This window comes from Nyctibius grandis, chromosome 23, assembly GCF_013368605.1.
Source record: "Nyctibius grandis isolate bNycGra1 chromosome 23, bNycGra1.pri, whole genome shotgun sequence".
Taxonomy (NCBI): Eukaryota; Metazoa; Chordata; class Aves; order Nyctibiiformes; family Nyctibiidae; genus Nyctibius; species Nyctibius grandis.
In genome coordinates, this window is record NC_090680.1 from 2,111,256 (window position 1) to 2,129,665 (window position 18,410).

The 18,410-nt window shown below is 47.0% G+C and overlaps 1 protein-coding gene across 1 annotated transcript in view; it reads left to right on the forward strand.

Moving 5' to 3' along the window:
* Nucleotides 1-18,410, forward strand: part of ARHGAP31 (Rho GTPase activating protein 31) — a 62,878-nt gene extending 44,468 nt beyond the window's left edge. Inside the window, exons 5-12 of the mRNA XM_068417381.1 lie at nucleotides 451-558; nucleotides 2,258-2,403; nucleotides 4,175-4,373; nucleotides 6,149-6,273; nucleotides 8,693-8,752; nucleotides 9,435-10,061; nucleotides 10,397-10,710; nucleotides 11,597-18,410. Of these exons, the coding sequence (XP_068273482.1) occupies nucleotides 451-558; nucleotides 2,258-2,403; nucleotides 4,175-4,373; nucleotides 6,149-6,273; nucleotides 8,693-8,752; nucleotides 9,435-10,061; nucleotides 10,397-10,710; nucleotides 11,597-14,065 (4,048 nt within the window). The 3' untranslated portion in view covers nucleotides 14,066-18,410. The remainder of the gene's footprint in view (nucleotides 1-450; nucleotides 559-2,257; nucleotides 2,404-4,174; nucleotides 4,374-6,148; nucleotides 6,274-8,692; nucleotides 8,753-9,434; nucleotides 10,062-10,396; nucleotides 10,711-11,596) is intronic.

The following is an 18,410-nucleotide window of genomic DNA, read 5'->3' on the forward strand; positions in this document are numbered from 1 at the left end:
GCCAGCCATGGTGATCAAGGCCATTAGCAGCTAAATCCAGGGCAGCTGACCCAGGCTGACCCACAGGTGTATCCTATATCATTGACATCAAGTTCACTATAAAAGGGAGGGCTTGCTGGGGGGAGGTGGGGCTGGTTTTGCTCTCCTTTCTTTTAGCTTCCCTTTTTCTTCCTTGCCAATGATTGCTATTCCCGGAACAACCTGCTGCAATTCTGTAGCTAAGTACACTTTTGTGTGTTTTCTGTTATTTATATTGGTGTCTTTATTTTATTAAATCTGTTTAATTTTAACCCATGAGTCTCCCTCTTTTTCCCAATTTCCTTCCTTAGTTGGGAAAGGGACATTGGGTGAGAGAAAACCTGTTATTGTGGGCTAACCAAAGACACTGTCCCAGTGGGCAGGCATTGGTCACTTGACACTTTTTTCTCTCTTCATATGAAACCACTGCAGAACATTGGAATACCTGATCAAGCACTTGACTCACCTGGCCTCCTTCAGCAACATGACCAACATGCACACCAGAAACCTGGCCTTGGTGTGGGCTCCCAACCTCCTCAGGTACAGTAGAGAGTCCTCTCATCCAGAGCACCATGCTGAACTCCAAGGGGAGCACCAGACCTGAGCCTGGAGACCCATCCTTTGAGGGAAATGCAAAGAGGAGGAAAAGCAGCACAACTAAAGGGAACAGTAGAGCAGAGCAAACAGCTTTTAAAAGGAGAAAAAATTCTTCCAGGTTGAATAATCTGAGGTCTTACTGCCAGCATCCGAGGAAGCTTGTGGTTTGGTGTGTTTCTTATAAAAAAAAAAAAAGCTGTTATTTGCAAGTTGAGCACATCGATTTAAAAATGAGAAGTTAGCTCATCGCTGTTGAACGGAAATGACATTTCTGCCAGTGCTTCTGCAGTGGGTCGATGAGAGGCAGCACGGCTTGGAAGGGAGGGCAACAGGGTAATAATACTACAGGCTTGTGCCCAGATCTGCTTGAGCATAAGTGAGATGAGCTTGGTGGGCTTAAGATGACAGCTGGTGTCAGACCTCGAGATGACCAACTAGTTTGTCATGTTTGCTATGCCTGGCACTAGGCTGGGAAGAGGCTCAGATAAGATGCAGGCAGAGCTGATACGTTGTAGAGCTAAGCAGAACAAGAAAATACAGTATCTGGAAAAAAAAAAAGAAATATTTTGTATCCTGTTGAAATTCCCTTCCCCATCCATTCCATACCCATGTATTGTGAGGAAGGAACTATGCAGGGAGAGTCCAGTACTGCAGCTGGGCATGAGAGGGGCTTTGGCAGAGCTGGTGAGGGAAGCCCTAGGCTAGCAGAGGACAGGAGGGAGGGACATTGGCTAGAGAGGTACAGATCTGAAAAGCATTCTCTAAAGAGTTATCTCACCCTTTTAAATCACAAAACAGGCAGAGCAGGTTCTGAAAATGAATCAAATGTTGACTTTATTGATTATTACAAAGTGGACCTTTACTACTGAGACATTTTCATTCTAGTATCTGTCCTTGTCAAAAAAACTGAGGTCTGTTTCCTTTCGCAATCTTTCCTAAGTGCAAGTCCCAGGGAGGATAAGAAAAGAACAAGCGATGCAACTGCAGCCTCCTTACAGGGTTATCCTTTGGCAATGCCCCAAGCTATTATCTACCACACCAGTCATTAACTTTACAAAGGATCCATTGCCCAGAGATAATTTCTTCAGCAACACTTGGGCATGTCAAGATAAGGAATGTTTCTTTGCTGAGAGCAAGAGTGAGAATGTGGGAGTGCAGGAGGGACAGAGAAGAGACTACTGGGGCACATGGCAAAACACTGAAAAAAAAATTGGTGTAGGGAAGACCTGAGCAGGGCTCTAAAGGATTTCACTGAGAGATGACTGAAGCATTGAGTAGGGATCTGGAAGCAGTGTTTGAAGGCTCCTGCATTATCTGTCAGGCCCAACTTTGAAATAGGTAGAAGAGGAGCATAGATCAAGAAGAGTAGAGTTTGAGAGTCACAGTTTTATCTACTGCTGAAGAATGTAAAAGGGAAGCAGGAAAGAAAGTAGCAGAGGTGACAGAGAAAATGGGAAAAATATTTTTTAGAAGAGTGAAAAGGCAGAAAGGATGAGGGCCCATGAGGGAAGGAGAGCAAGAGGTGCAGCAAGGGTGGGGAAAACATCCTTGTTCCAAGTCTTGCAGGAAGAAAGCTGATCTCTCCTTCCCAGGGGTTATGTGTGGCAATTCGGGCTACTAGTATACTTCTTTCCTGGTGCAGGTCAAAGGAGATTGAGGCAGTTGGCTGCAATGGGGATGCAGCTTTCCTGGAGGTGCGAGTACAGCAATTGGTGATCGAGTTCATCCTGAATCACGTGGATCAGATCTTCAGCAACAACAGAAAAGCCAGCTGTGTGGAGAACATTGGTAACAACCTCCCTGATCCACTCTACATGTCACTTGCTGTGTACTCCAGCTCTAACTGTATCCCGTTCCACTAATATACCAAGCACGTCAACCCTTACTGTGCTTACAGACTCCTGCAAATACTCCTTGAGCCCAATCCCTCATTACTCTTGTACTCTTCATCGCCATCTCCAACACTTTCTTTTTGAATCTAGCCTTCTTCAGTGTGCTCCCAGATTGCACTATGGCTCATCTTTTGCATGTTCTCATTTGGCTTAACCCTTTCTGCAAAAGGAAGACCACTGGATTGCTTCTCAACCCTGCTCTAAGCTTTTTCTCTAAGCCTATCAGCCACAGTCTCAATTCTTCTCTCACTCTCCCCCAATTATAATTCCTCATACCGGTGATACCTGCCCTGCAACCACCGTATCCACCCAAGTCAGAAGCCATACTCCCAAGATAAAACTTAACTTTGTGTTCTAGAAACTTACGTCTCGTGCTTAGGGACATTTTATAAAAAGAGATTTTTTTTTTCTTTCTTGGACATGAACAGTCTTGGGAGATGCTGATTTTTATTATTTAGTGACAGGTTTGTTAAAATGCTTTTAAGCCTGGGAAGGGAGAGGGCTTGGATCCACAGTGACCTCACATAATTTCAGAAATATGCATTTTTCTGTTTTACGCACTGGGAAGACTTGTAATACCTGCAGAAGTGAGGGAGTAACCTTTCTGCTTTCCAGCCCTGTGTCAGCTTGTCCCATCCACCTTTCTCTTAACATGTGACATTTCCTACTAGTCTGTCCTTGGAGCCCGCAGTTCCAGTGTGGTGCCCTGCTTGACCTGTAGCACCCCTGTACTACCAGTGCGAGTGCCATTGCTATGCCCTCGTTTATACCCTGGCAGAGGCACAGAGTGAGGAGCTGCACCCATACTGCCATAATCAGTGCAGCAAAACACTGACTAGTAAATTCCAAGGCTTCTGGTTGTACTCTAGGTCACTGGCCCAAAACTGGCCCAAGTGCTCAACACCACTGGCCTTTAACAGCTGTGTGGAGTCAGGAGAGGAACATGCTGATGGTCCCAGTTGAGTTCTTAGTGGGAAAGTGCCCCTTCACCTAACTCCTCTGCACAGGCAGGAGCTTGCACCCTGCTTCAGCAGTAGGGCTGCATACTGAGTGGAATCCAGAGACTGCGATTCCTTCGTGCACCTCGAGGCGGTCTGTTTAGGACAGGCATGTTGGTGGGGTGGCATATGGGAAGTCAGCTTTGCCACTGCCCATACAAACAGAGACCTTCAGTTCCCAGGGCTGTTGGTCACACTGCTTTCCATAGCCCTGGAATGCCTTAGGAAGGTGAAGTAATGAAGGTTTTTAGAACAGCACCCCTCCTGGAACAAGACAAGGAGAAAGATATGGAAGTGAGGGAAAGAATTAGGCACCAGGTTTAGACTGGGGACTGACCTGCTCCAAAACCTAGGGAGGGAAGGAGGGAGGAGAGTGTGTGAATCCTGGTGGTTTTCAGAGACGCGTCTTTCACACTTAAGCATCTACAACAGAGGCAGCAAGTCTGTGCAATGCAGCCTTTGGTGGGCGAGCGTGGCCCCTGCTGGGAATGCACTCAGATGGATAAGGTTGCTGGGGAGATGGAAGACTTATCTGACAAAAAGCCTCTCTCCCTGCACGTGCTGCTCCTGTCACCCCTCTGCAGGAGATGTTCCAGTCAAATAAAGACGTGAAGCTCTTTCTCTTGTCTCTCCTCACCCCAGGCTGGAATGTCTTTTCTTGCTTTTCAGAGAGCGCATCGGTTGTGAAAAGTCTGACCCTCCCCTCAACCTCCCTGCCAATGAAACTGGTGAGCCTGGAAGAAGCACAGGCACGGAGTCTGTCAGCCTCCCACCCTGCTCGGAAGGAGAGGAGAGAGAACAGCTTGCCTGAAATTGTCCCTGTAACTGGGTCCCTCTTCCACACAGTTGTTGACCTTCCTGATAGCAAGTAAGTGCTAAGAGGAGCGTAAAATGCAAACAAATTAGTGCAGGTTCCCCAGCATGATGAGGAACGAGACTTTTGTTAGTGTGATACCCCCACACTTGCACACGTGAATCTATAGCCACCATTGAGAGAAAATTGTGTGCCCTTCTCAGGAGCAGCTGTGCCTCTTTTGAGAAGTGTTACAGTTGCTGGGTACAGAATTCATAGATTCACTAGTCCTCATCCCTCCATCAGGGCAGAACCTCGCAGACCTCCTGCAGGAAGAATTAATTTCTTTGCATCCTTGGGTCAGCTCAGGATTTGGCTAGAGGTGGGCTGAGCATGGAGCAGGTCTGGACACAGCTCTCCTACGAGTTCCACCTGCTGGCGGCTGGTCCACGGCGCACCTAGTGACATTGACCTGCTCAGCTTCATGGTTCTCAAGGTTCCTCTGCACTCATAGCCAAGCAATAAACCGAATTTTCACTCCTGGTATGGAGAGATATTTACATAGTGGCACCTATGCCACCTGTGCGTACGCCAGGAGTAGAGTTCGATTTCAGCTGAGGTTGCTGCAGTTGTTGGCAGTGCTGCCCAGCATAAGTATTTATCTATTGGTCTATCTATCTGTTAATATATGGCCACTCTACTGCCTGGTTCTGAGAGTTTATAGCCTCTGCAGCAGGAGGCTCATTAATCTACTGACCCACAAAGCACCGTAGCAAAGGTATTTCTTTGCACTTGATGTATTAAAGCAAAAATGAGCCATCTAACAGAATACTGGCAAGAGGATAACCAGCTTAAGACAAAAGGGTGTATTGCCCCTCTAGAGTGCCTTTTGCTTTCTCACTTGAAGAGAAAAGTCTTATGCCCAAGATATTAATCCTCTTTGTAGGACTGATTTGTGCTCCTTTGAGTACTGATCTGAAATAAAAGTGGAACTATGGCAGTAGAAAGCCCATTTTGGAGAGCAAGATAGGGAGATAAGAGGTTCTTGCTCTGGAAGAGGGGAGACTGAAGGAGGAGTCAGAATGGGTATGTGAAGGAACTGAAACAGAGCTTCATGAAGTAATATGCATAGAAGAAAACTGGCTTCAGGAGTAGCAGCTTCTTTCTGTTTAAAGCTAGGACTTTCAAAGAGACACGGGGAACTGGTGTCTCACTTCCATTGGCATTTACTAGAAATTAATTCCCTTAAGCCTTCTCCTTTTGGTTGGTACATTACAATAGCATATGATCATGTAACACCTATGATTAAATTCATTGAGAAGTATTAGTAGCTAGTTTGTATGAAGAGATCCTTTTAGTTTTGCAAATTCATAAAACTCATAAGACATGAGGACTTTGAAAGGACAGCTTTGTGCACCGGGCAATAGTAACAGTTCCATCGGTTCTCTGGAATTTATCTTGCATTCTGACATTAAAACCCATTTAAAAAGCAATTTTTCTTTACTGCAAGATAGTTCTAGACTTGGAAACCTCTCCTTTCTGGAGACAGGCATGGTTGCTTGCTTAGTCAATCACAGTTGCTGTAGCATGATGCCACAGCCACCTCTCTGAAGAGTTTGCTCAGGTGTCATTCCATCCATGACATGGTTAAATCAGCAATACAGATAAATTACTTACAGAAAAGAAGAAGTTGGTTGTGTAGCTCTGCCTTGCATGTCTTAGAATTAAAAGAGGTGTGAGAAGAAAAGCAGGACAGTGTTGAGGGGAGAGAGCTCAGAGGCTTTTGTGGGATATTAAAAAGACAAAAGTCTCTGGGGTTTGGTAACCTCCTGAACCTTTTTTCCTTCCAGAAGAAAATTATCTACCAAGTCCAAGAAATGGAAGTCGATATTTAACTTGGGCCGTTCTGGCTCAGAATCAAAGTCTAAACTGAGTCGAAACGGGAGTGTCTTCGTAAGGGCACAGAAGCTCTCTGGTAAGAACACACTTTTCAGTTAAGTATTTCTCTCTGCAACTTTCTCCTGTGATATTGATAACATGGGGCAACCTGTATCCATGTGACATTAATACCATTAGACTTGAGATAGTCTAATGGGGTCATATTTGTTGCCTGCTTTCATGGACGACGCATTTTCACATGATGGCGAGAAGCACCATTTCAGGAGGATATGCCACATTGCTACAGTAAATATTTCATTTTGATATGTGATAAACAGGCTCCTGTTTGGCCCAGCTGTCAAGCTTGGGGACTAGGAAATGCTGTGTACATTTGGATTAGTCTACTCTTCCAGCCCAGCCAGCCTCTGGCTCCTAATGTTCCTTACATGGCACTGGGTGAATGGTTGTCCTTCCAGGCTGTCCTTCCACTAAAGGGCATTAAAGAACCAACTTCAGTGTTCAATGCCTTTGAGAAAAATAAGGCACCAGGAGTTCCTGTGGCTCCTGGCTCTCAGCACTTTGAGGGAAGCTATTACTTTTGCAGAATTTACAAGAGAGAAGTTGTCTTTTCTCCTGGCTGTAATCCCAGGTTCTAGCCCTTTCTGAGCTACAATCTCTTAAACACTCCGCTTCCTAGGAAATCACATGGCAGTGCCAATTCCCAGTGTTCAGGAATGATGACTCAAGTTCTAAAAATCATGAAGCTGACTGAAAAATAATCACAATTTTTAAAAGAAAACATACCCTTTTTTACCTGAATTCATAAAGAAGTGGTTTGGGTTTATGCATCCTAGATTTTTTTAGTATCTCCAAGACAAGAAATTTTCTTTTTGAAAAGAAGATGAAGGTGGGATTTTTTTTTGGATAATCTCATGACTCCAGGAGCTGATGTTTGGAGGAGCGGTACCAGACATTGCAAGACTTAAAATAAAGTAGTTAATGTAGGCAACATTACCTACCACCACACATAAGAGAGGCTGTATTTGGATCAGAAGTGAGTGTGAAGCCAAATGCTGGATCCAGCTCTTTTTGGACCCCTGCCTTCCCCCATGTTTTGCATGTACAGATGGCCTCACACAGGGTGCCCATGGCAGACCTCGAAATAGCTCTCCTTCCTATTCTGATCACAGGATCACCTTCCCACTTTGATAAGGAATACTCTGTCCCAAAATAGTGCTAACCCAAGGGTGCCCAGGAATGACTGGAGCCCAGTGATCGTGGGGGCTGAGTCTTGTTCCAAGCACAGTACCGAGTGACAGGAGGCTGTACATTTTCACCAGCAGGACACAAAAATGCACAACGGTGTGCAGAGATTTAGGCACTGAAGTAGTGCTTTTGAGCAGCAGTGCTTTAGCGCTGCCGTGTTGTATTTTTGTGTGCTCTCTGCTTACAGCCTGATGTGAGGAAACAGATGAACTTGCTGTTGAAACTCAGCACATGCTTTAACACAGTTTGTGTCCATGCACACAAGTCTGTAAGTCACATAAAACAGGAGCTCCACAGCTTGAATTCTGTTCCTCTGGGGAAGCGGAGCCAGTACTCAAGACATCATGCCATATGAACGTAAAAGGTAGCCAGGACTCCATATAAATGCAAAAAGTAGCTGAGTTTCTCCTATGCCCATGTGAAAGTCAGTCCCAGAAGCCTCAATTATATAAACAAATGAAGTCCAACAAGCCTGCTCATTTTCTGCCTTACCTACTTTGTGCAACATTATAAACAGCAAACTTTGCTCCCAGACATTTTCCAGAGCTCCACGGATCATTTTTGGGCTGCAAGAGACGAACTTGTCTTCCTTGCCAGCTACATTCCCCCCATCTCACCTTTTCAGAGAGGTAACAGCTACGTGCTTCCAAAACCTCTCAGGAACAGACCTGTAGAGTGTCTGGTGACAAATGGCAGCTTGTTTCTGGACAAGCATGTCCAGCTAGGATGACCAGGAAAATAGGTTCCTTACTGCCCTCATAAATTTCCTGAAGTACGTGCTGGAGGCAGGGCATGCTCATGCCAGCAAAGAGCCTGGGAGTGCAACGTAAAAATAACCGAACATTTGCTATCAGGAGTGAGAGGTGAGAAGGCATTTATATCAGTTTAGTTAAAAAGTCCTCACAACAAATAGCCTGACTTAATTGGGGAGGGCAGTGGCACATAACAGCTTTAGGGATGCTTAACTGCTCCACAGTGGAGATGGTGTTGACTGGCTGGGTTAAGTATAGCTCTCCACATGTCCAGCAGGTGCAAAGCTGTTGTTAGCACTAGCAGATCGCCAGCTGTGTGAACAAGTGTTGTGGGTAATAAGCTGCATGGTGTGGATACAGAGGGGGAATGCTTGGAAATGGAAAATAACTTTGATGTCTGTCTGGCATGCCTATCTATATGTAGCCTTTGGTCTTTATGGGCTGAAACCTACCAAGCCGCAGGATCTGAAGCCTGTTTCTAAAACTCATTCTCCACAGAAAAAGCAACTATTCGGCCCGCCAAGAGCATGGACTCGCTGTGTTCCCTGCCAGTGGAAGGTGAGACGTCAATAACCTACACTGTAAGGGCGCAGGATTGCACCTCTGCATTCTCAGCTTTCCCCCGTGCCTGCGTGGATGTGGTGGTCTGTTTCTTTGCCTATCTCACCGTACCGTGTATCTTTGTATGCTTGTGCCATGGCTGCTGACATGTGCCCCCACCTTTGTGTACATGCATTTTTAACCCTTTTCTGTGTCTTTTACGTTGGGGCATGCACCTGAGAGTTACCACGGTGCCTAGCTGCATCTTTATTATCAGCGGGATTGCTTTGATTTCATTCTTGGTTATTCTGGGTACAAAATTCCCATGTATAAGGAAAAGTATAAAGCAGTGAAAAGTGCTTGCAGTAAGCCAACAAAGCTTGGAGCTGTGATCTTTGTGGGCAATGCACACTAGCCCTAGACTTGGCTGCATCTGATTGAGAGGGGCCTCTAATAAAAGTCTTAGGTGATTTCCACTGGAGGGCATCCTATCCAGCCCTGCCTGCACAGTTTGAGGGAGACTCCAAGGCTGGAGCCTGGAAGGTCTTCAGTGTCTGCTGTCCTCATCTCTCTGGGGAAATGTGGGTGTTCGACAGGGCAGGACTCATCCCTGAAGAGACTGAGGAGGGCTCCTCACAGAGCAAGGTTGCTTGTTAGTGCTTTTCTTCCCACTGACTCCCTCCTGTCTTCCCACCTCTAGGGGAGGATGAAAAGAGCAGATTCAAACGGTCAGTGACTACTGGAGGGTTTTTTGTTCCGGTGATGAAGATACGGACTGGAGGCACAGGCAGCTCATATGACCTCAGCAAGGAGAATGAGTGGGAGCGGGAAGGATCTGCCATGGGGGCCAAAGGAAGTTCAGAGCTGAGTGGGGAGAAAGGTCCTCCCCGGACACCGCAGGCAAAGTCACCACCTGAGCAGCTGAAGGTCTTCCGGGTAACAGAGGATGCTGAAAATGAGCAGACTTCCCCCAAAGGCGGCCGCATGTTCTACACCTCCGAAACAGCTGCCAAGTCAGGCTTCCCAAGCAGCCTCTTTCCCTTGGAGGCCTCCCCTCGTCACCAGAGGAAAGCCCTGAACATCTCAGAGCCCTTTGCCGTCTCTGTCCCCCTCCGGGTATCCGCAGTCATCAGCACCAACAGCACTCCCTGCCGCCTGCCCGCCAAGGAGAAGCTTTCCCTCTCCAGCCTGGAGGAGCTGTCTTCTCTGGTGGCCGAGAGCACGAGCCCTTCTGCCTTGGAAGCAGGAACTCACACAAGGACAGAGCAGGTGCTGGAGCGGAAGGAGAAACAGCTGGGGCCCACCCTGCCAGCGGCAGCAGCCAGAGGTAAAATTGTGTTAAGGAGGGCAACGTGGAGCCTCTGTCGGGCTACTGGAGGTGCCCTGCAGCTCGGTGGTGGGGAGGTTGCTCCAGCCTGCTCTTGTGGCACGAAAGAGACCAAGCTGTAGCAGGGTGGGTGTTGGCAGCAGCAGGTCAGGTTGGTGCTTGTTGCAATGATGAGACCGGGGAGGTGGGTGGCCTCCCAGAAACATCCTGTTGGGCTCAGAGGGAGCTCTGCAAGCTTTATTAGTTGGCATTGGGTTGAAAGAGCACGGCTTTATCTCAGGGCACATGCTTTCAGTCACAAGTAGTTACATTGTTCATTTGTGTTTCTGATCCAGGCTCTCACCCTGAGGAGCTGGTGGCAGCCAGGAAACCCGAGTCCTTACAAACTCCACAGCCAGCAGGAGAAAATCTGGAGATGTTATGTGGGCAAAGCAGCTGTACAAGCAGCACCAGCAGCCCCCGGCAGTCCTCAGAGCAGAGTCCCACCTTGGAACAAACAACAGCCTCAGGGGTTCATACAGGGCTGCTCCCTGAAGACAAGGCAGAGCAACAACAGCTCAAGATGAAGGATATCTCCTCAGAAGGCAGCTGTGGCCAGCAGAAGATCGAGATGGCTAAGACAGAAGAAGGGTCACGCTTAAGGGATGCGGTAAGGAAGAAGTAACGAGAAAAAAGATGGGGGACGATGTCATGGTGGTGACTGGCAGGTTGTTTGAAGTTCCATTGTGTGTCCATAGTCATGAAAACTCAGTCTATGACCTAGGCTAAACAGGGTCTAGAATTGACCATGCACTGATTTCACTTCTGTCCACACTACCATGTGGTGATTTACCTTTACACAACTACCTACCGAACCCATTTGGTCTTTTCCTGTAACTTATATGATTGCGGTCAGTACAATCTGTCTGCTCTGAGACTCTCCAGATGTGAGACTGTCCGGATGTCTGAGTATTTTGACCCATGGCCTCTGAATTCCCCTTCTATTTTTGCTGTCCCATTTGTCCTGGACAGCCTGAACAGTCCTTTTTTTCTTCCATTCACTACATGCTATTTTAAAAAAAATTATTATTTTTGCCTTCTCTGTATGTCTAGCAGAGATTTTTCACCAAGTTTCTTACAGTGATACTCATCTCTGGACATCTATTTAAAGATCTGTTGGCATAGCTCCTTGAATAGATTATTCAGTCCAGTTCGTGTGTAATTTGGGAATGCAGATCCTCTGGCAAGGCCACACGAGCCTGTATGGGAAGAGCTGAGAAACAGGCTGAGACATTCCAGCTACTCGTTCACCTCACTCTTTCAGTACATCTGTCCAGGCCTCATTTTGGCTGCACCTTGGGTCTTCTCCTCCATAAACCCACTTGTTTATAGATGTATTTCCTTCCTTGAACTGGTAGCAGTATGCGTGTTTCTGTACCCGTGAGTGTGCTCATCCAGGAGCCTGTCTGTTCGAAGACGGCTATTTGAGGAAAATGGAGGGATATTTACTGGTAAGTTGTGAGCCGCCAGGTCATGGCATTTCTTCTGTTTTTCAGGCTGAGGAGGACCCTGCGAATGCCCTTCTAGAACCGCTGTGGCCAGAGATGCAGCAGGAACTGAAAATTATCGAACCTGAAGAGGAGCTCTTGCTCTTGCCAGCAGCTGTCCCCAAGACGGGCCTAATTTCTGAATCCTCTTCTTCAGTACAAACAGATGGTTGTTCTTCTGGCCCAGGGCAGAGTCCAACACTGTCTGAGCACAAATCTGCAAGCAGAACACCACAGATAACAATTCAAGTGCCTTTATTTGGTGCCACCGGCATGGAACGGCAAGACAGCCTCCACAACTGCCAGTCTGATGTGGTTGCACAGCAGAGTGGTTCTTCAGCCCTACCAGAACTGGGGGCACTTCCAACTGGCACAACTGCTCCAAAGAACCACCACCCAGTGGTGGACAGCAGGAGTGAATGTCTCACTCCTCCCCTGGACTGGAAGCTTCATAGACAATCAGAATTTAATGAGGTTGCCCCAAGTGATGAATTTTCTTGTTCCAAAGGAGCATGTCCAGAGTCAGGGAGAGAAAAAGACAGCACTTGCCAGCTGCAGAGGGAAAAGGATGGTCTTACCAGAGTCCAGACTCAGAGGGAGAAGCCTGAGATAATGACTGCTGATGAAAGGGACACATTCTCCTCCAAGGCGCTGAGTGGAGCTGGAATCCCGGAGCTGAAGGAGGGCAATACCGTTAGCAGAACCCATGATGCTGGTGACCAGGATGATGAGGATACCTGGACAGATAATGTGCAGAGCTTAGAACTTGTGGAGCCTTGGGAGGATCACCAGTGGGTTACAAGCCCACTCCATTCCCCCACCTTTAAGGACATTCAGGAGAAGATGATACAGGAGTTTCAGCCACAGAGCCAGAGAGCAGAGACAGGCCTTTCTCTTAGGCCACGATTCAGTCGCAGCCTCTCCTTGGACAGTAAAGACACAGTGATGAGTCTGTGGACTATCCCATTCTCTTTCATAGATGCCACTGACCAGCAGCAACCATGCAGTGACATTCTGCCAGTGACTGGTGAGCTTCCCAAAACACAACCCATCTCCTCCCCTAGTCTGGGCAAAGCTAAGCAAGACGAGAATGGCACAAGTCCTCCAGAAGAACCTTCAAAACCTGAGGAGCTGAGATACTCCCTCAGCAGGGAGGAAGCACCAGCTAAGAAAGAAGGACCCTCCAGAATCCCTCTTTCAGAGCCAGAGGAAAAGGAAGCGGATGTGAGCAAAGAAAACCTTTGGAGGTCAAAGCTTGAACTGTCTTTACCATACCAAAATAGCCCAGGCAGTTCTTCACAGGTGAAGAACACAAAGGAGGAGTTATCCATGTCTCAGGACACTGCCCTGGGAGGAGAGACTGTTACCAAAGCATTGTGCTCTGCTACTGAGTCACAGCTGAGTAATAAAGGTGAAGAAACACCTCGCAAAGTGAAGACTAGGCCATCATCCCTCAACTTGGATTCACTCCTTCCAGCCCCAGATTTCTTCACGTTCGAGAGCTTGTCCGTGCCCTCTGCCCCTGGGAACCTCCTGTGTGGGCAGAAGGAAGTAAAAAGCAGTGATTCTGTCCCATCACTGCCAACTGCTTGCCCTGCTGCCAGTAAAGGTGTTCCCTGGGGATCTCACTTCAATGCCCATGTGGATCTAGAGTTGGATTACCTGGCAGTGGCCCATGCCACCACTGGCCGTCGTAACTCTGCCCCTGTCAGCGTGTCGGCGGTCAGGACCTCCTTCATGATTAAGATGTGCCAGGCCAGAGCGGTGCCTGTGATACCACCCAAGATTCAGTACACCCAGATCCCCCAGCCCCTGCAGGCTCAGAATGCCGCTCCGCCGGCTGAGAAGAAGGAAGCAGAAGCCAAGCAGGCCGTCAGGCAGACTCAACGGGTGGCATGGAGCCACCTGGAGGCCCCCAAGAGCCCGCTGACAGAGAAGAAAGCCAAAGCAGAGAAAGAAAACAGTGATCCAGCTCAAAAGGACTCAGCCTGTCCTTGGCACAGCAGCCTTGGCTCTCCGCTGGAGCCATCTCAGTCCAGTCATCACCCCACTCTAGACGGCCCTGTTCTGCGCCGAAAGCGCACCTCTGAGGGGGAGACAGCTGGAGATAACCCACAGTCCTCAAAGATGGAGAGGCCATCAGGGTTCTCCAAGCCTTCCTATAGATCTAGGCCCGGGAGGCCCCAGAGTCTGATTCTCTTCAGTCCCCCTTTCCCCATTATGGACCACCCTTCCTCTTCAGCAGACTCCAGGGTGTTGTTATCACCCATAAGGAGCCCCACTCAGACCACCTCTTCGAGCCCCATTTGTGGCGATCTGTCTGAGACCTCGCGGACAACGCCTGAGGGGGTGACGCTGCGGAACAAAATGACCATCCCCAAGAATGGCCAGAGACTGGAGACCTCTACCAGCTGCTTTTACCAGCCCCAGAGGCGATCTGTGATTCTGGATGGACGAAGTGGGAGGCAGATCGAATAGCAACTGCTTCTCTTGTTCCTTTTCTGTGGTGGATGGGATGGGAGTGTCCAAGACCAACTCTGTTGCCATTTTGCTGTTGTTATAACTATTTTGTGCAAGATGGACCCAAATCTTTTACAGTTTCCTGCAAAGCATTTTGCTATGGAGGGTCATAGTCTTTTTGTCTTGCTTTTCCTTCCCTTTCTCACCCCTGCCTAGTCCCTCACTGTCTGCTTTGTTTTGTAAGCCAGTCCCAGGGAACTTGCATTTCCTCATACTTATTGTCTAACAAGCTCTGTGAAAGTCTCATCCTCCCTATGGAAAAAAGGAAAAATAAATCTTGGTATAATTAGAAAAGAGGGCTGGGAGGAAACACTGTTCCAAAGCACTGCAGCCCAGAGTGCAGGGGGACAACATCTGCTGAGGAGGTAAGTCCTTCCACTGTTTCCCAGCCACCAGTGAAGGACCGTGCCTATCCATCTCTGTTGTCTGATTTAGACAGTGTAAATAAATAGTGCAGGAGACTGGGGATAGCTGAAGAGAGAGGTGAAGCTGGCATGAGCAAGTCACACAGGGTGTGAGACACTCAAGGATGTTCCAGTGACAAACATACAACCTGAAGGCACTGCCTCCAGCTCTGTCCTTGCATCAAAGGTGTGCTCTTTGCAGCATGTGCAAGGGCTGGAATGAAAGTAGCTGGGCAGGAAATGCCTAGTTGTTCTTTTAATCTTCTAAGTCCTGCTCGTGAGTCTTGTGCTCAGCCACACCTTCCTTGGGCAGACCAGATCCGTGTGACTGAGGAATAAGCGTGTAGCTGACTGTCCAGCAGTAGAGACTTCTCAGGCTGGTACCAATGAAAGCAAAGATAGGGTCATAACAGAGGCCAGTATCAACTATTTTTATCGTTGCTGAAAGCCATGTGACACCTCTGCAACTATCTCCAGCTGTGCTCCACGCTGCCAACAGCAGAGAAAAGCAAGAGGATCTTCTGATCTGCATGTCCTTGGGCTATTGCCCTGTTGCACCCTGGCTGACATATCTTTGACCCTTGGTCTTTCATTGCCACTGTGTGGCATGTCCCCAGGTGCTTCTTCCTCCTTTAAACTTCATCTCCTTGTGATTTTATACTATTTCTTTGAGAGCATGGCTGGTTGTTACTGCCCTGCCCCTCAGTGCTTTCAAATTGATTAAGAGTATGGTAAAGAGGATGATTTGTGGGACTGCAGAGCAGATCATGAACAATATCCTGGGAGGGGGATTTGAAGTGAATTAAACTCTCTCCTGAAGGGCTGTTATTGTTACAGGCAGATACACATTCATATAGGCAACAGCTGCCGTGGGAATAGAATTAAAGCTTCCTTTATAAAGCCTCTAACTCCACGTTAACCACAGGCTCATCTATTCCCTGGTATGTGACTGTGGGTGATTGCAAAGTCAGGTACAGCACGTGCTGTCTCTGCAATTTAAACCTCACTAGTGACTACGGAGGAGACGGGAAGACAGGTGTTGCTGCCAGCACTGAGATTGTCCCCGTAATGGTGCTTGCAGGGGCCATCATTCATGGAGATGCCTGAGTCTGTAGCCCCTCAGATGGGTGTTATGGGCTATAGTTTAAGCAGTAACTGAGCATCTGGTAGGAAGTGCTATAGCCACCACAATGAGTGTCAGCCAGAATTTCCCAATGGATGTATGTTCAGGGCTTTTTTTGTTAGCAAACTCAACCCATGAGCTCTTGGTTTATACTGAATGTGTCACTTAATTAGTGTCATTGTGGCTGGAGGGCCCAGAGTCTGTACAGTGCTTTCTCTGCACTCTTCGGTTGCTAAAGGGGAGAGATGTCAGAGTACTTTTGAGAAGTTCTGGGCCCACAAGTGCAAGGAACATATCTTCAGCAGAATTTTCTCCTGCCATATCCAAAGGGAGTGTAAAAAAACAAGAAGGCTTTTCCTTGTCACCAGTGCAGTCTTTGATCCTCACCATTGTATTCCTCACTTGTGCATAATGCCATATAAAAAGGAACAGAGCAGAGAACTAAGTCAGTGCTGTCAGTTCTATTGAGGGAGAATGTTAAACCAGACGAGAGCCTGGAGTTCTTGTTCAGGTCCATGTTCTCTCACAGATGCTATGCTTCTCTCACAGGTCAGCCTATGCTTTACCTGGGCAAGCCGTGGACAGCAGATCCAGAATATACAGCTTCATGACAATTGTATTATCCTCCTCCCAGACCATAAGATGCCCGTGCAGCCTCTCATTAAAACTAGGGGATTGCCAGTCCTCATAGTTAGCACAGCTCTGTGCTACATTTACATGGCACACAAATACGTTTTTTAGCTGTCTCATGGGAAAGCTTTTAACCACCATGACTGGAGTAATGGCAAATGACTTGGGAAGGTGTGATACGAGGTATCGTGATGAGGCTTTACAGAAAGTAAAAGTTGTGGAAATGATGCCCAGTTTTTTTTGGCATCAACAAAATAATTTACTTTGGGCAGGGATTTATATTTTCGCAGTTTCTAGAAATGTTGACTGCCAAGGCATCTGGAATGGAGCCAGCGACACTCACGAAGTAATGTATCAAAAGAAAAAGAAAATGTGATGAAACCTTGGCACCTTAAAACCGTTGGTTTTTGTTCCCCTTCCCTATTCTCATATAAGCTGATCTATGAACAAGAAATGAGGTCTGACAATTTGTATATAATACATTGTCTCAACTCTTAACAGCATTCCAGTAAGTAAGAGCATTTTTGGCATAAGTGGTGAAACTCCTGCAAGAGAAAATTATTACAAATCTTTACTTAATATTAAAGATCAGCCTCAACTAAACTCTGTATCCAGACTATACTTTTTAAAGGTGTTTCAGAATTTGAACTCAGATCCAGGTCCTGGATTTTAATTAAGCAGAGATTCTGTAACGACATCTCTATTTTGTAGCTCGATCCCATCTCTAGCTACAATTTCATCTCCAGCCTTCAGCTGCTGTATTGAACTTCCAAGAGCCTAGCCAAGTGAGCTTAACGCAGGCACATCGCTATAGCTCCATGGTCTTGTATCAAGAGCACTGAGATAAAGCCCCATATCCCGCAGAGCTGAAAGTACTTGCTCAGTTTCAAGGTGCACCATTGCACAGGTGTCACCATTCCCAACTTCAGACTCAGGCTTCTGCAGAGTTTGTAATGCTTGATGATGCATCCATGTTGACACTGATAGTTGCAGTCAGCTTCAAGGACCAGAGCTTGATAGACAGAGCCACAAGACGTCTCCCATCGAATGGTGCTGACTGTGTGATTGGAGCTTCCTGAGATCCAACCTTATTAAGTCATTCCTGAGGTCAGCTTCAGGGTCAGACCCGATGTCATCTTTGCTTCAGAGCCCTTAGGTTGTTCTCTGCCACTCTGCAGTAGCAAACTGAACCTGAGACTGGAAGCTCTTCTGAAATTCAGGGGTTTGCAGTGGTACATTGTGGGTACCAAACTCCTGCCCTCCAGCACAACCCTGCAACACTAGAGACTTTAAGAAAGGATTTGGGTTTTTTTGCTTGTTTGGGGGTTGGTTTGGGTTTTTTTCTGTGAAGCATTATGGAGAGGGATAGATCAGATTTATGAGAGATGGGTCTGGCCCAGAATTTGAAGTTTTGTGTACAGGAGAGCTAAGTCGGTTTTTCTTGGCATTGTGGAAAGGACCTTCCTAAACAGACTAGCCCATCATTTGCAGCTCTGCAAGGATCATTTCAGGGACCCTGCAGCACATTTCAATTCTCTTGAGACTGTGAAGAGTGTAAAGGCTATTCCCAAGTTCGCAGATGGCCCCAGTCTCAGACACGATATGGTATCACCAGTATGTGTTGCTTGTGGACTTTTACCAATGGGAGACAAGTGACTAAATTTCACTTTTTCTTCCCATGTAGTCAGGGGGTTTGTGCAGCTTCTGTTAAGTGTAGCTCAGAGTGAAATGGTTGGGCTGGCAAAGATGAGAATCCCCTGATGGAAAGGAGGGACATGGATAATGTTAGCTCATGTGGGAGCTGCCTTAGTGGTGGGAGAGTAAACAGAAATGAGGATTGTATTTTACCTTGTAAACACATTCCTCTGGGCTGTGCATCCCATGCTATCACTTCAGAAAGACTGAAGCACTTCTTTTTTTTTGCCTTTAGAGCATCAGAGGAACTTAGGCCTCTCTTAGAGAGCATCCATAAAGCCCTGCAACATTTTCTCCTGTCCAGAGTCCGAATGGTGCAATTAAAGTCTTTTTTCTTTATGAATTCTGAAATGCCTGTAGTGGTGAATATTGTGTTAAATTTTTATATATATATATAAAAGAACATTCTATATAAATATATTAAAAAGGAAGTGTAATTGAAATGAAAGAA